The sequence below is a fragment of the Harpegnathos saltator genome, unplaced genomic scaffold (genome assembly GCF_003227715.2).
Source record: "Harpegnathos saltator strain DR-91 unplaced genomic scaffold, Hsal_v8.6 scaffold104, whole genome shotgun sequence".
In the NCBI taxonomy this organism is placed as follows: Eukaryota; Metazoa; Arthropoda; class Insecta; order Hymenoptera; family Formicidae; genus Harpegnathos; species Harpegnathos saltator.
Genome location: NW_020229878.1, coordinates 103,919 through 120,259, shown reverse-complemented (window position 1 = coordinate 120,259; position 16,341 = coordinate 103,919). Strand labels below are relative to the sequence as shown.

The following is a 16,341-nucleotide window of genomic DNA, read 5'->3' as shown; positions in this document are numbered from 1 at the left end:
GTTTTCTTCATTTCCCTCCTCAGGATAGAAATAAAGAACTCTGATTGGTTGATTCTCTTATGCGTTGTGTATTATGCGTTATGCAGAAGTCCGTGCTCTGGCCCTACGTCCACAAGGAGAGGGGCTACATAAGTAACATGGCCCATCCAATTAGAAGAAATGTGTTTTGATTCAACCAATCAGACGTGAATGTCGGACACCAGGACGGCACATACTTTTCGGGGTCATGTATTGAGTCGGAGTTAGCAGTCTAGTTATACTATAGAAGACTGTGGCTTTAGCTCGCAATCTATAGTGGGATACGGCCTTTAGTGGCGCGATAAACGTAATCCAAAATATAATTCATTATAACAGTAAAATGAGAAAGTGATATCAAATAAATTTTACGTTCAATACTGTATTTTTTATTCCAACTAAGAAAGAGAACTACAGAAGCATATACGATTTGATTTGTTTTGATCTTGGTAATATCTGTATTGTATGTTGTATGAGTATATTAATTGAAACGTTTGCAACAAAGTGATTTTAATATGAAGGAACAGTGAGCATTCTGCATAAATAATTTACAGGTGTTATTTGACGAGGTTTAAGAATTTATTTGTATATTTAATAATTTGCTCATTTCTAAATTTCAGGTTTAGATTTGGGAACTCTATCTGATAAAACTTGTGCGAGCTGTAAAATTGTACACTTATTATGAAACAATTTTGAAAGAATCATTAATTGTGAACCATTTTTTAGAAAACAATTCCTTATATTTGATGAAAAAAACTTAATAGAAGTTATTTTCGGATTAAAAGTATAAATTTGCTTTCTGATGATCAAAATATCTTAAACCATTACTTACTAAAATTTAATTTCTTTAGCAGCACTCAGTTTATGACAATATACTATATTCTATTAAATTGGAACAAATTTTATTTTATCTTACATCAGTTACTTACATATATTATTATAATTCTATTCGAATACTTTTGTGATTATCATCAATGATTCAATCACAAATGTTACAATGCCATAAAAAAAAAATAGCAAGCCTTTCAGTTTTCTTCATCATTGACGTAAACCGCTTGAGAGGGGAGAATGGGAATAAGATAAAGTAGGAGAGGTAGAGAAGAAACAGAAGACAATCGCAAGCTGGTTCAACGCCGAAGATTTCTTTTTGTACTCTAAAAATGATCTGATTATAAAAAGTAATCGGCCTGTGGCTTTTTACTGGGAATACCACGGCTTTCTTGTGGCGCCGCTTCGAATATCGTAAAGTCTCTTTGCAAATGTTCATTGAGCTCCAATATCGCGGCAACATTACCGCATCTGTATGAAAAGAAAAAAAGATATATTAGATATGTTAAAATAGAGCTATCAAAGCCTCCAAGATATAAAATAGTGTACTTAAGATTACATGGAATAACTTCCATTAGAAAAGAAAAAAGGAAAAAATATATTACAACCATAAAAATCACACACCTGTAACAATAATTTGGTGCAGACCAGACTGTCAACACAGTTTCATTAAAATGCCATTTGTAACCTTCCATCACCAGCTGATGAGCTCTGCATATCATGTCAATATCGTTCGCAGAATTAAATTGAGCAACAACGTCGCTGCCAAATAGGTAACCCGCCCCACGAGGTGACACACCCCAACCCTGGGTGTCCTCAGGATCTGACCACAATAAGTCACACATTGGCCCATCGTGAGGAACCTGTAGGATTAAATTGAGAAAATATAATTAAAAAAGTAGTAAAGTAAAGGTTCAATATATATAATTTTGATAAAGGTAGACGATACAGTGAAATCCAACAAACCGATTAAAAAAATTTCAGCTGCCTTGTATATTATATATTTACCAATTTACAAATTTATTATACAGATACACAATACTTTTGAGGAACAATAACCAATTTTTAAATTTGAAAATATACTCCTGGATTAGCTTTATATGGAAATCGCTGAAGAAGAATCATAATAAACAATAAACAATAATCTACTTACTTCTTGTTTTCTATCTATAGTTCGGATTTGATCCAATGTTTGAATACTAGGTGACAATCCACCATGAACACAGAAAATCTTGCCATCAATGATAGCAGATAGTGATAGATAGTCAAATATCTCTGTGCAATACCGCCATACTGTTATACTTCCATATTTGCGTAAGCATTCGTCATAAAAACCATAAACTTGTGTTATTTGTCGAGATTCATGATTTCCTCTTATCAATGTGATTCTGTCAGGATAACGAACCTGTTTACATACGTATAGACATACAGTCATAGATAAGTGTTTTGAGCAGATATAAGACAATGACAGACAGAACACGTAATAGTAATAATAATAAAGTTCCTATGCAGGATTTTTCAAACCCCTACATGTAATCCATTAATAATGAATTCTTAAGAATATTTTGAGATAATTCCCAGTATCAGCATATATTTTGCATGTGTAATACATTCGTGTAAAAGTAGACTCTTAGGAGCTGTATCAACATTTCTGGTTTGTTCTTTTTAACCAATTTCTATTTCAATGTAAAAACAAAGCAAACAAGGTGTTTGTTTTTACCTAAATTCCAATTAATTGCAGTCCTTTAGTTGACATACCTTTAATGCAAGAAGGAGGAGAAATGTTTCAACACTATAAAATCCTCTGTCTACAAAATCACCCATAAAAAGGTAATTTGTTTCCGGTACATCGCCACCTACTTTGAATAACTCTTTTAAATCATAAAACTGTCCATGAATGTCTCCACAAACCTAAAAACGACAGAAGTGCAATTTCTCCAATATCTTTAATGGTTTATTTCTTATGATAGAATTATTACTACTACTTATAAGGAATAGAAATAATTACTGTCACAGGCGAGTCGACACGTTGGACGTTGCTTTCTTCGATAAGGATTTCGCGTGCTTTGGCACATAAAGCTTTAACCTCGGCTTCCTTGATGATCTCACATTTCTTCAGTTGTTCGATTTGCCGATCCAAGTCACTAGAATCGGCCATCGTACAGTGCCGGTGAAAGACTGGTTTGAAGGTTTTCTTACCAGAAAAGGCAGCTTTGCGCTTATCAATGGGTTCTTGCAGCTTTAGTGACGTAGAGATAATAAACTGTCATGTAGCTATCGGATAAGCGTACAAAGGACGAAAATAAGAACGAAGTGAATATTTTAAGGTAAGGTTGTGTGCATGTACAACACTTACAAACTACCGACCACAGTCGTGTCTCAACGCCTCACTGTTGTAGTCGTTGTAATCGACGCATTTGACCGGAAAAAAAAAAGCACGTGGGATCCCACCTTCAATAAAATGATGCAAAACTGATCCTCGTGCTGGCAGGAGGCGGGATACTCGCGATTACTCCGAAAATCGTCTTGCCTCCTCGCAGTGGCTGGTTCTGGTTCTGGTCCAATAAATGGCTTTGAGCAGAGCTGTTACACTCTACCCCCTACGCCAGTCAACGATTATGAAGATAAAAGAAAAATTGGGACAATGCGTACACAGTCCCCACGATAAAAAAGTATGCGTAGCTACAGAAACACCATATCCAAACGCCACGGAAGCGAACTCCTCGCAGTGGCGACACCAAACAATTTAGATTCTAGCGGGGTCTACAATAGAAGTCGTAAATTCCGAAGTCATAAGGTCGTAAGGAAATTAACCAATCATAGTCGACTATTTTCCTTGCGGTCGGAGAATAACCAATTGTGATTGGTCAATTTTTTTATGGCCTTACGACTTAGGACCATACGAGTTTTATTGTGGACCTCGCTTTAGGCCTTCTACAATAAGCTATTTGTCATAAGACGAAAGCAAATTGACCAACCACAGTTTAACCACAGTCTAAAATTCTAAAAAAAATTGTCGACTGTGGTTGGTCAATTCGCTTGTATCTTCGCTTGTATGACTGACCAATGACGTATATAACTAGACCAAGCATTCCCTCAAGCATGGTCTACAATGGCCGCAAGCAGTAAGAAGTAAGCATGAACAGTAAGAAATGGACCAACCACAGTTGATTATTTTTGTCATAATCGACTGTGATTGGTTTATTTCTTATCGCTTACGCTTACTTCTTACTGCTTACTGCCATTGTAGACGACGCTTTACACAACCTTACAGCCTTACTCTTACAGCTAATGTAGACGAGCCTTTATACACATCAATGGCCGCGTTCAGCAGAACAAAGTGATCAGAGAGCGCTTAGTGACTATTGTCTGTGATTGGAGCATTCTTTTAGATTCTTCATAGACCCAGAAGTATTTACCAATCAGGAATGAGATTCAATGGAAAATCTAGTAATGTTGTCCAACTGTTGAGTCTGCTGAATGCAGCCATTGGCTCCGTCTCTTAAAGCTAGCGGCATACGGTGCTTGTTTTCACGGTGTTGGATTGCTTGCTGGATGAAAATACTGCGTTCTGATTCGTACATTACCGAAGATGGATGGCAATGCACCAATTAGAACGCAATATTTTCATCCAGCAAGCAATCCAGCACGAAAACAAGCACCGTGTGCCGCTGGCTTTAACTTTTGATCGAGCTTGTCCAAAGAATCCGCCGCGCATGCGCGTAACATTTCCCACATATGTTAATTTGAATTAAAGGAGTTCGTTACGAACGTGGGACGTTGGATGTCGGTTCAGCAGGCCGGTTCAGGTAACTACAAATTACATGAGAGAAGATTGAGAAGTTCGTTATAATTTTCGGTTAGCAGAAAATACGACAGGAGTGTGATATTCTATTCTATTCTCGAGAAGTTATAAAAACAAGTGCAACGTGAAATCTGTGATATAATTGATGTGTATTTTTTCTTATGTTACATTTCCTTGTAATTGGCGTAGAAAATTATCTTCATAAAAGTGCTTCAGAGTAGGATTACTTCAAAGTAAGGTACATGTAAATTTTGGTTCATGAATCATTTGAGTGGTATATATTTCGTTTCTGATATAATTTTCCTTCTAAATGTATTTCTTACGTTGTATACATAATGCTCGTTATAAATAATTGTATAGTTATGTATTTGACTTGCATCCTTTCAGAAAGTTGTACAGGATGGAATTATTTCAGTCTGTGGACAAACAGATACGATTTACGTTGTTACTTGCTCCATTTCAAGCGATGACAAGGATTGAACTAGAGGCTTATGTAAATAATATCGTGGAATGTTACTTGGATGTTAAAAATCCTTCCAACAAGACATTAAATGTAAGAGGAATATATTGCTTAAAACATTATTTTATTGTTTCACATAAGAAGCTGATGTAGTATCATGTGCAGACAAATTCCACCATAGGACAATGATTGGCTATTAAAAATTTTCACCTGACACTTTGCATGATTTGCTTTATATGTAGTAATGATTTTCAGGTGACTGTAACAAAAGTACCAGATGCAAAACGTCAAATCATTGTAAATACAGACAAATTAGAAATTTCTGGACAGAGTAGTAGCACAATATCCATTAAATGGTCCCCTAAAGAAACAGGATGCTGGCGAGATGTTCTACAATTTACTGATAGCAGACGGATTAAATATGACATTGCTATAACAACAACTGCTAAGACAAATAAAGAAAAGATACAAAAAAAGTTATCAAAGAAAGCAATATTATCGAAACTACCTGTTCTTTCTGTACCAACTGTAAATAAACAACTTTGCGGAGATGTGTCGTTGAGTGTTCCGAATAAAGGCAGTCAGTCATTGTGTCTCAATTTGAGTAAACAAATGAGAGCAGATGAGCAGACAAAGCATGAGAACAGTTTGAACAAAGAGAATGTCCTGAGCAAATATGAGGTGAAAATTTACACAACGCAAGAAGACAGAATGAAATCCCGTCGTTATGACTATCATGAATCAACAAGTATTTTATCCGAGCAGAATTCGAATGTGTGGAATGACGGCAGTGTGGTGTCTCAAGCCTTTCTTACTTGGAGTAAGCCGCAAGAGATACGAAGGGCCACGTACGTCAAGGAGAAAAGACACTATAATGGCACTACGACGATATATGGACGCAGTGAGGAGGTAACTGAAGATGTGGCGTGTATCGGAGATCGATCCAAGTCGAATTTCTCTATGCTGATAAATGAGCTAAAATTTACAACTACGGACGTGATCACGGTTTCTCCGCAGCCTGTGAAGAAGGAATCAGCAGAATTCACGAGCTCATTGAACGAGGAAACTTGCGATGAGAGGAACAAGACCTTCGCTGTCGGTCACCGAACTTACGAAATACCCACCATTTCCGTCCAAGAGACGAATAGTAACATCTTGTCGCCGGCACCGCGACCGCTGGAATGTTGCGAGTTGTCCTTCAAAGATGGTGTGAACAATTTGATCGCATCGTCGCCGATTGTTCAGCGATCACGCATCGAAATATCAAAAACTGAGCACTCCGGACATCTTGTAGATAATGTAGATTACAGCGGTAAAGTAAATCATGGATACTTTAGTTGCACGACTATCCCCGAGGATATCGGGACGGTGAAGAATGCAAAAGATGTATATATCGAGATCTCCCCGCCAAAGAAATACCTCTCTAAGGCGTGTTCACCACTGTTTAGTACAAAAGCCGGCAGAGTCACGAAGGAAAAAAATCTCCACAATGGCAGAAACGCAAAAGGACTCCAACTGTTTGTACCTGTTACAGGTGAGTCATGTGAGTTTTCCAAAGCTAGTTTTCTCAGTAATATCGAGCTTCTCTCTAACGTGGCGCTATCACGATAGCGAAAAAAGGCACGAAGAAGAATGCATCAACCGTCAAGATAAACAAGTCTCTCTGCACCTTGCGCCAAATGAAGAAGGCTTACCCGATTACACCGGTTACCCGGGAATCGAGGCCGCACACCGAGGAAATCTCCATCTATGAAGTGTTCATGCCGAGTCCCTTCACATCGTCCATGACGGAAAATCCTTTTCTTAAAAAGTACATCACAAGTTGCAATCTATACCTTGTTCACTAACTTAACTTCACACTAACGCGTTAGGTTTTTTTTAAACATGACCCACGGAATAATTTCAATTTTCCCGCATCTAATTACACATTGATAAGTTGTAAGTTAGTTTCATGTACCGTCGCGCGCGAAATCGCTCGGTGCGATAATATCCTTGATCTCGTTAATCTCGTTAATCCTGTCGTGACAGCACGGCAAGCGTCTCCAACGAGAAGTGGTTGTTGCGGCAGGAACTGGTGTTCACACTGTGGCTGAACAGTGTGCTGTCCACGCCGAAGGACTTGCGTGTCAACATCGACAACGCGATCACAGACACCATCGACAAGTGGCAGTCACGAAAGGACCGCGACGAAGGGATCGATGTTAATGCGCCATGTGCTGCGATTCTGAGAACCGCATCCACCAGGTAGACATTGTATCAATGATAGATGTAAAACGGAAAGACGCGACAAAAACAGTCAGGTCCCAGGCGTAGCCGAGGTCTAACTCAACGACTGATTAATTATCTGCAGTTGTCACACGACGAAGAAGCTGCAAGTCTTGCGGAGAGACGCGTACGCCATGCTTCACCGCGCCGAGATGACGGGAATGAAAACGCGCATCGACAGATGCATCACCGAGGGGATGTTGTACGTCAGACCAGATCGTGATCTACATCGGGACTTTGGTGAGTGAGATCATGTGCTCCTTCGAGAGCTTTGTTCGTTACTACGAAGAACAAAATAACAAAACATCATCAACGATCCGTGTCTCTTAGTTTCATGCGACATTCGTTGCAGATATCAGACGTATATCGTTGTATGAGAGTCCGAGTAATTTTTATAAGAAATTGCAAACCGACCATCTCCGATCGCTCTAGTAATTCTAACGTCTTCCACCTAACTACTGCCTAATCCACGTAGCTGTGCACGTTACACGTGCAAAGTGTCAGGAGAAAACGCTCCACGCGCCTGAAGTCGTGTCTAACGTTGCCGTATGCGTGCCGTGGCAGGTCTGCAGAAAGATGTGCTGAGCGTGTTCTTGTGCTACAATCCGCTGTGGCTACGCATCGGCCTGGAGGCCGTGTACAACGAGAGCATTCCCCTGCGCAACAATAACGACCTGTTCGGCCTCAGCCGCTTCATCACGGAGCGGTTCTTCACGAACCCGCAGCTGACGAGGACTCCGGGTTACCACAGGGCCGACCCAAGCAAGAAGTTCCTCAAAGCGCTCAATCAATTCATGCTGAAGAAGTTTCTCCTGCTGGTGTACTTCCTGGACTACGCGAAGCAGCGCAAGCTGATCACCCACGACCCGTGCCTGTTCCGCAAGCAGGCCGCGTGGAAGACAAGTCGCGAGATCCTGCTGCGCTTCTCGCGCGACCTCCTCGCCGGGGTCGGTGACGTGACGAAGATCCTACGCGTCTACGACTACGTGTTGACGCACCGGCAGACCCACATCGACGAGTACGAGTATGAGGTGACGGACATCCGGCAGGACTTGCGCGACGGCGTACGGCTGTGTCGCGTCGTCGAGCTGATCACCGGCGTCGACGGACTCACTCAGCAGTGCAGAGCGCCGGCGATATCGCGCCTGCAGAAGGTGCACAACGTGGAGGTGGCGCTGAGCGCGTTGCGCCAGATCGGTGGTGTTCTCGCGGACGACGTGGAGGCCAAGTACGTCGCCTATGGCGACCGCATGAAGACCTTGTCGCTCTTATGGCAGATCGTTCGCAAGATCCAGGCGCCGAGGTTCGACCGAGCGGCCCGCACGATTCAGAAGTGGTGGCGCTCGCGAATGTGGCAGACTCGCGTGAGGAATTACCTGCACGAGCGCAGGAATTACGCCGCTTACGTGATTCAGCGCGCATGGAGACTGCAACACTGCGAGACGAAAGTCAGCGAAGAACGAGTGAGCCTCCTGCGCGCCAAGGAAGCCGCGATACGGCTGCAGCGATGGTGGAGGCTGGCGCGGGAGAGCGTGCGCGTGAAGAATCGCCGTGAGCTGGAAGACAAACGCCGGAATGCGGTGCTCGTGTTGCAGAGGAGATGGCGAGCGGCGTTGCTGATGAGAACACACCGAGAACGTTATCGCGACATGAAGAACGCCGCGACGCGGATACGGTCCTGGTGGCGATCCAGCAGGCTCGCGCGAGAGAAACGCGAATGGTTCCTCCGCTGCAGGAGGAGCGCGCTCGTCATCCAGAGGGTATGGAAGATGTACCAAGCGCGGCAGCGACGAAAGCGAGACGCCTGCTTGTTGAGGATACAGACATGGTGGAGGGCGACCTCGTGTTCGCGCAGGTATCAGCTGCGGAGGTCCTCCTGTGTGAAGATACAGCGATGGTGGCGAGAACGGCAGCGTTACCGGGCGCAACGGCGAGCGGTGTCTCTGATAGAATCCTGGTACCTTTGCACGAAGGCCGGCAGAACCGCTCGAGAAGACTACTTGCGGATGAAGGACGCCGCGACGCGAGTGCAGACCTGGTGGCGCTCGGTGATGATCGCGCGCGAAGACCACCGTAGATACCAACAGCTTCGTCAGAGCATCGTTATCGTGCAGACTTATTGGCGGCGACGTGCCTCGGCTCGTCGGGATCGTCGGCAGTTTTTGGTCAAGAGGAAAGCATGCGTTTGCCTGCAATCTTATTGGCGGCGAATGATCCAAGTGAGAAGGTGCTACGAACGACGCAGGAGCTGCGTGATTATACTGCAAAGGAGGTGGCGCGCGGCCCTAGCCGGTCGCATCGCGAGGAGGGAGTACGAGGACATCCGGGCGAGCGTCATCGTCGTGCAGAGCCGTTGGAGGGCTTTCGTGGCGAGGAGGCGGTTCCTCCGTTGTCGGCGGGCCGCGATCGTCATTCAATCGTATTACAGGATGAGGCTCGCGATGAGACGATACGACGATGTGAGGCGAGCCGTTTTGACGATCCAGGTATATTGGCGTTGTAAGCGGAAGAGGATCGAAGCGGAGTCGCTGAGGAGGCGGCACCAAGAGGACCTCGTCTTGGTCGTTCTGAATCTTCAGAACGAATGCGAGGGTGCTCCGTCGGATCAGCCGCTTGGCAGCGCCATACTTCCCAGCGACAACTATTGGCATCAGACGATCGACATACTGCGTACTTGTAATAATGTCGGGACCTTGCTCACCTGCCTCAGCAGTCTGGGTGAGCTCGTTGTATCGTCTCGTTCGACAAGCGATACTGCATAATTCACGTTCTTAGCTGCATCATTTATTCTCCGTGAGGGAGAGCGACGATGAAGTTTCGAGAGTAAAGCAATGAAGTAAGAAATTAGTTCTCTATTATCTCAGATTGGTAAGATGGATAAAAAGTGGGTGTAAGTCCACGAGCAGTACTCAAAGCAGTACTTTCAAGTTGCTTCTGTAGAAGAATTGCGCGTGGATGAATGTAGGAATGAAATATTTACTTTGTTCCAACTCTCGGATGAATATCGGTGTCGGAAGTGTCAGATTCATCTAAATTATGCGGTATCGTTCCACGAACAAGTAGTTAATAGTAGTCTGAACAGACTGAAGAGTGCGGATAATATGAATATGTATTCATTATACTCATCATGCGTAGATACCATAACGAAGTTTTCACCTACGGTTTGTGTGACCCTCTGCCAGCTGAACCTGGTCGACGAGATTTACAAAACGATAAGCCAGCGCAACAGGTCGCAACCGTGGATGATCGTCTGCCAGCGAGCGTGCAGTATTCTCATCACCCTTGCGAAATACCCTTACACGAGGAAATGTATCGTTAAGGTGAGCTCACCGATGCCCCGGGGCCGATGATCTTATCGTTCTTTATTTAATCCGTTGCACTGTCTGGAAAAAAAAAAAAAAAGAAACCAAGAGAAACTTTTCCATCGATTCCAGCAAGAACATGCGCTGTTGTTAGTGAAGCTTCTGAGTGACGCGACGAAGGACAAGGATGTATTCCTGCATTGTGCCACTTTAATATGGCTCCTTTGTCACGATGAAGACTACTCGAAGGTATGTTCTAGTTAATTGGATGAAAGTTCGCAGACTAGATACTCTTAGGCTCTTGCAGTAGCTGCAGATTTCGTAATTCGAAGATGTATTTCCGTTGAAGCGGATTTTTCGATTCTTCATAATTCTTGATATTTTGAGGCATTTATATGAGATTTCACGTGTGTACATGCTTCTATATTCTCTTTTTACTTCTGTCGAAGTTTTCCGACTTTTTCAGACTATGACAATGCGTTCGGACATAAGCTGGCTGCTGCGAAACATTCAGCAAAAGGTCTCGACGGCCACGACAATGGCTAAACTTCAAAAATCAAAGAATCTCGAGAGATTATATTCCAGCTATGATTCTGATCGAAGCAGCACGCTCCAGTTCAGTAATATGAATGCCGCCATTTTAGCTATTATCGATAGGACTAATATATATTAATAATTTACAAGGTTAGTAAGAGTAATCTTCTGATGAACGCGTTACCAAAGTTTTGCCTTCTCGAAAAATATGTTCTCACTTGTCCATCACTTGTAGCGATGAATTTAAAAACACCCTCCGAAAAGATACAAATTGAAAAACTGGCGATCCTGTGCAGGAAGCCGCAAAAAAGTCAAAACGATTAAGTTTTCATTCTGCTTTAATAATCGACTCATTCCTAAAAACGTGGCAGAACACTGACAACGATGATAATTTGATTTGTGTGCGTATAATACAATAAAAGATAAATTTAATCTTTATTTACAGTGCTACTCGCAAATAAAATTAATAATATAATAATAATAATAATGATGATGATGATGATGATGATGATGATGATGATGATGATGATGATGATGATGAGAATGATGATGTTGGCGATAATGATATTAATAACGATGAGAGTGATGACGATAAATTATAACTATGTAATAGTAATAAAACCGCAATTAGCAACAGCAGCAGTAGACTCGATAGTAATAATAATTATAGTGGTAGTTAGTCATAGCGGTAGCAATAATTGTATTTTCTTTGACTTAATTATCATGTACAGACTTAAGTTCTTTGATCTGTTTAATCAGATACGCCTTCTCATCGTTGAACTGCTCGTCCTCAGAACGGTCCGTATGGAAGCGCGTCAGGAACTCTATCAGCTTTTCCTGATTGCGGAGCAATATATCCAGGATGGGTTTCGGTTTGTTCGGATTCGCGACAAATACCTGAGCACAACCAGAAGAAGAGCATCGTTAACTCTTCGTTAGCGTTATACAAATGGATTGTTTCTTTCGCATGTGTCAGGATATAATTGCAAGGACCGAAGAAGAAGAGACTGTATATAGCAAGGTCGCGGTACAAAGTATATTGAGAAATTGCGGATCGTCGCACGGGAGGAGTTGATCCAAGATCGGAATCAGCGCAATATGTATGTATGCACACACACGCATACGTAATTTTTTTTACACTACATGACTACAAAATTTTATAGTCGAAGTCAAAGTATGCATCGATGACTCTACATGAATAATGAGTTACAAATTCAATTTGGACCGCATAGACTAGATTGCATACCTTGAAAACGTGGAAAGCCTCGAACTGTATATTGCGAGACTTCTCCTTCAGCATGTTCATCATCAGCTTTAAGTTATCTGGATTCGATATATATCGTGTCATGACCTGGAACATTTTCAGCATAAAGATTACGTCTCCGATAATGCGATCACGCGCAGCCATACATTTGTATACAAATATTCTCCGATATTTTCTTACTGTGATTAAGCCTCATCAAAGATCGTCTACTATTGTATGCTATTGTATGTTTTGTAATATATTACTTGCATGTTTCTAATTGTCGACAAATTGAGCAATCTCACCTAGCCACTTAGCGATCAATTTGCCATGATATAAGCGCGTATCTAACATTAGGTCTAGAACAACACCATAGATCATACCTACTAGTAGAACTTTCTTGTTCTTTCTTACACAAATGAATTATAAACGAATGTAATATAAAATGAATTACATAAATAAATGTCCTTTTTTTTAAATTTTTTGTATACTAACATTGTAATAAATTTATATTTAAAATAATAAATGAATGTACATAAAATGAATTACATAAAAATTTTTGAAAATTTTTTTGTATATTAACACTGTAATAAGTTTATATTTAAAGTAACAAATAAATGAATCTACATAAAATGAATTACATAAATAAATGTTCTTTTTCTTTTCCCTGAAAGTTTTTCGTATATTATATTATAACATCGTAATAAATTTATATTTAAAAACACAAAAGACAACAGAGACTTTTGTATGCACATGTAGAGAGAAATGTTTTGACATTTCTCTCCAGTGTGAATTACATTGATGATAATGTTGCACGCGTCGCTGGATACTTACAGTAAAATTGTGTCTGTCGAGCAGTAGTTCGCCCAGTAGCTTTAAACTCTGTCGTCGTGTTACATAGTTTTCCGAATTGAGTAACCTCTGATAGTGTGAGAAAACTTTATCGTAATTTATCTCTAAGAATTCGGCGCTGAGTATCTTGTGCCTCGTAAGTAATTCCTGAAGAAGAAACAGTGAATCGAATTATACGCATAGCAAGACACAGTACCGGCAACGCGTTAATGCTCGAGAAATATTCCATTGAGAATATGTAACGAGAGATTTTTATTGAACTTGATATAAACGGTATCGTGATAACAAGAAATTCGAATAAAACTCCTCTCTCGTGCTTCTCGTGCTTCGCAGATAGAGCGGGACGTACTTTGAACGTAGAGAAAGCATCGGATGCGATATCGAACGTAGAAACTTCGACGTATCTGAAGAAATTGTAGAAATCGTCCGAATAAATCATAATCTTAGCCAATGCCTCGTATCTCGCACACTCCCGTAACATAGTGCCACAATTGAGCGCGATGTCTTGGTGTTCGTAACTGCAAAAAAAGGAACATCCGTGAGCATCAGCGGACACAGAACTTTATCATTTTGCTTTACTGACATTCAAGAGAAAGAGAAACAGTGGGGACTCACCCAGACATAAGTGTAAAGAGAATTTCGGGTTTGGTACATATGTACTCCACCGTGGGCGATCTGGTTCCAATTTGCCTCCGCAGAATGTTGTTGAAGACCTGCGCGACATCCTTCTTGCCCTTAATCGGAAACAGAGGAGAAGAGTAAAAATTATCACTGATAATTTGTATACTTTCAGAGAAGCTCAAAAATAAGCTCTCTGACTAAAGCTTCGCTGAGTTACGGACGAGATGCGGACTTTCATTCTAACAAGTGTACTAATCTGATTCTGCATCCTTTGTGCACAATGAGTAATGTATCATTGGCAAAATGTCGAACTGTGTTTAGAGGCAGTTGTTTCAACTCCTTGGTAAGTTAACTGGCAGTTAAATCATAAATCAAATCTGTTTTTTTTTTCTGTGAAAGTGAAAGAAAAACGAAGGCAGACATATGGTTTACTAGCAATCAGTTAACTTATCAAGAAGTTGCAACAACTTGCCCCCCATATACAGATACATAATTGCGCCTAGGATGATGCAAGACTGACGTACCTCGAAGTCGATACGACTCAGATTTTGCACAAGCAGAAGTAACAGGTTGCTGTTGTACAACTCCTGCGCCAACTGTGCCACCACGATGTCCGCCTGCGGCTCCGTCTCGGCCGTGCCGTATAGCATATTTTTAATGTGCACAAGGTTCTTGCTTACGTCTTCTTGCGCCTAAAACGGGATGTATTTCATCGTAGAAACCGACGCGTATCCACAACAACGTACCTTCTCTACCTTCTTGTCGCCGCGTTCCAATGCGTTTACCGCCTCCTTCAGAGCCTTCACCACTTCCGCCGGACTCTTCTGGGACTTTCCAAACAGAGGCATGTTTTCTTACAATGTACGCACCTTGCGAAACACACCCAAAAAGAAACAGACGGTCCTCATTATTATTCTCCATTGTCAATTAATCGTTCATGAAGTGAAATTCCAGGATGAGTGAGTGTATGTAAGAAGCGTTCGCGACTCTGATGAATAATCTGATCATCGAATCTGATTTTAAAAAATGCAATTAGGCATTCCTCCGTCATTACTATTTTTGCAATTGATACATATGGCATTAATACATTGTGCAAAACACACGCGGCAGACCAAGAGATAAATGGTAAATGCGTTTGTAATAAATATGCGAGAAAATTGACTTTCGTCTCGAGCGTCGTGTGTGTGTGTGTGTGTGTGTGTGTGTGTGTGTGTGTGTGTGTGCGCGCGCGCGCGCGCGAATACATATATGCATACATGTATCATATGACGCGACAAGTATACAACATGTTCATGTCACGCGTAAAGAATATACCGTGGGAAACGCAAAAAAGAGCCGCGAGAGCGATCGCAATCCTGGCAATCGCAATGCGAGAGATCGTCACATACACTGTTGTGGAACATACAACGGGGGAAAATGACGAGGTGTAGAAAACTGGAGCATCAGACACGGTTGAGCCGTCAAGTCAATGTCACGACTCGCGCGGAATTCGTCGCTGGGCGACGAAGATCGAGCGCAAGATCGGCGGCACGAGAGAGCGCGCGGAGCCTATCGCCGCGTAACGTTATTCACGACGAGCATCTCTCTACCTCTCGGACCTGCGCTGGCTGCGGGACACTTCCCGACCGACTACGTCAGAGTCGTACGTGTAGCGGCTACGGCGCAACGCACCCTCGACGTCATCAGTGTCCGCGATCGTGTCGCGATGTCGTTGGCAAGGTCGACCTCCTCCGTGGGCGATCTCGCGCGGAGCGACCGGATCGGCTATCGCGGGACAAAGTCGCGAAGAAGCTCTGGCAGTTAATCGGTTCTGAGGCGTCCTAACCTCAACTTCAACGAACGATTATCTCCACTCGGCGATGCTCGACCGAGTCTGTCGAGTCACCTGACCTGTGACGGGACGGGGGACGGAGACGTTGCTTTGTGCCATATTTCCGTGCGGATTGAGGATACGCCTTAAAACGCGCGCGCGCGCGGAAGATCTCGAAGTGGTGGCGACGATGACGAGCGAGCCATTGATAACGATCGACCGAGAATCGAGTCTCCGATCGCAAATCGCAACTCTGGTCGCGGACGCGGACGCGCTCGCGCTTGCTTGTTCGTTCGCTCATGCGCGCACGCTCGGTTACGAGGTGAGGATTCTAACTTAAGCCAGCGGCACACGATGCTTATTTTCGTGCTGGATTGCTTGCTGGATGAAAATACTGCGTTCTGATTGGTGCATTTCCATCCATCTTCGGAAATGTACCAATCAAAACGCAGTATTTTCATCCAGCAAGCAATCCAGCACGAAAACAAGCACCGTGTGCCGCTGGCTTAAGGGAGGCAGTTGGTGTATAGCAACTACCGCCCCCTATTCCGCTTCCATCGGGACTGTGCGAGAGAGAACGAACAGTAAAAACAGAGTGCTTCCTTT

At 42.6% G+C, this 16,341-nt stretch overlaps 3 protein-coding genes and 1 long non-coding RNA gene across 18 annotated transcripts; 2 read left to right on the top strand and 2 right to left on the bottom strand.

Annotated features, from left to right (window-relative positions):
* Positions 1 to 1,136: 1,136 nt before the first annotated feature.
* Positions 1,137 to 3,608, bottom strand: Pp4-19C (protein phosphatase 19C). The gene is made up of 6 exons (XM_011139793.3): positions 3,200 to 3,608; positions 2,852 to 3,117; positions 2,602 to 2,754; positions 1,997 to 2,248; positions 1,468 to 1,706; positions 1,137 to 1,314 (listed from the first exon to the last, which is right to left on the bottom strand). The coding sequence occupies exons 2-6, from the start codon at positions 2,999 to 3,001 to the stop codon at positions 1,185 to 1,187; spliced, it is 924 nt and encodes a 307-aa protein (XP_011138095.1). The 5' UTR covers positions 3,002 to 3,117; positions 3,200 to 3,608; the 3' UTR covers positions 1,137 to 1,184.
* A 977-nt stretch (positions 3,609 to 4,585) lies between these two features.
* On the top strand, positions 4,586 to 11,864 carry LOC105182402 (abnormal spindle-like microcephaly-associated protein homolog). 6 transcript variants are annotated; one of them, XM_025299510.1, is made up of 11 exons: positions 4,608 to 4,652; positions 4,838 to 4,886; positions 5,036 to 5,201; positions 5,364 to 6,642; positions 6,720 to 6,918; positions 7,137 to 7,352; positions 7,459 to 7,613; positions 7,938 to 10,091; positions 10,509 to 10,693; positions 10,808 to 10,924; positions 11,142 to 11,864. In XM_025299510.1, the coding sequence occupies exons 3-11, from the start codon at positions 5,049 to 5,051 to the stop codon at positions 11,346 to 11,348; spliced, it is 4,665 nt and encodes a 1,554-aa protein (XP_025155295.1). In that variant the 5' UTR covers positions 4,608 to 4,652; positions 4,838 to 4,886; positions 5,036 to 5,048; the 3' UTR covers positions 11,349 to 11,864. The 6 variants fall into 6 exon arrangements, with proteins under 6 accessions (XP_025155301.1, XP_025155295.1, XP_011138106.1 ...); XM_011139804.3 differs by lacking the exon at positions 4,608 to 4,652 and having other exon boundaries at positions 4,681 to 4,886; positions 11,142 to 11,359; positions 11,655 to 11,864; XM_011139803.3 differs by lacking the exon at positions 4,608 to 4,652 and having other exon boundaries at positions 4,681 to 4,886; positions 11,142 to 11,359; positions 11,445 to 11,864.
* An 18-nt stretch (positions 11,865 to 11,882) lies between these two features.
* On the bottom strand, positions 11,883 to 15,902 carry Mo25 (calcium binding protein Mo25). 10 transcript variants are annotated; one of them, XM_025299559.1, is made up of 8 exons: positions 15,240 to 15,902; positions 14,681 to 14,794; positions 14,450 to 14,617; positions 13,920 to 14,038; positions 13,654 to 13,822; positions 13,287 to 13,451; positions 12,456 to 12,560; positions 11,883 to 12,106 (listed from the first exon to the last, which is right to left on the bottom strand). In XM_025299559.1, the coding sequence occupies exons 2-8, from the start codon at positions 14,771 to 14,773 to the stop codon at positions 11,924 to 11,926; spliced, it is 1,002 nt and encodes a 333-aa protein (XP_025155344.1). In that variant the 5' UTR covers positions 14,774 to 14,794; positions 15,240 to 15,902; the 3' UTR covers positions 11,883 to 11,923. The 10 variants fall into 10 exon arrangements, with proteins under 10 accessions (XP_025155344.1, XP_025155347.1, XP_025155350.1 ...); XM_025299562.1 differs by having other exon boundaries at positions 15,331 to 15,902; XM_025299565.1 differs by having other exon boundaries at positions 15,524 to 15,902.
* Positions 12,100 to 12,560, top strand: LOC112588760 (uncharacterized). Its single transcript, XR_003113028.1, has 2 exons — positions 12,100 to 12,309; positions 12,373 to 12,560. It is a non-coding gene; the product is annotated as an uncharacterized LOC112588760 (long non-coding RNA).
* Positions 15,903 to 16,341: the final 439 nt, after the last annotated feature.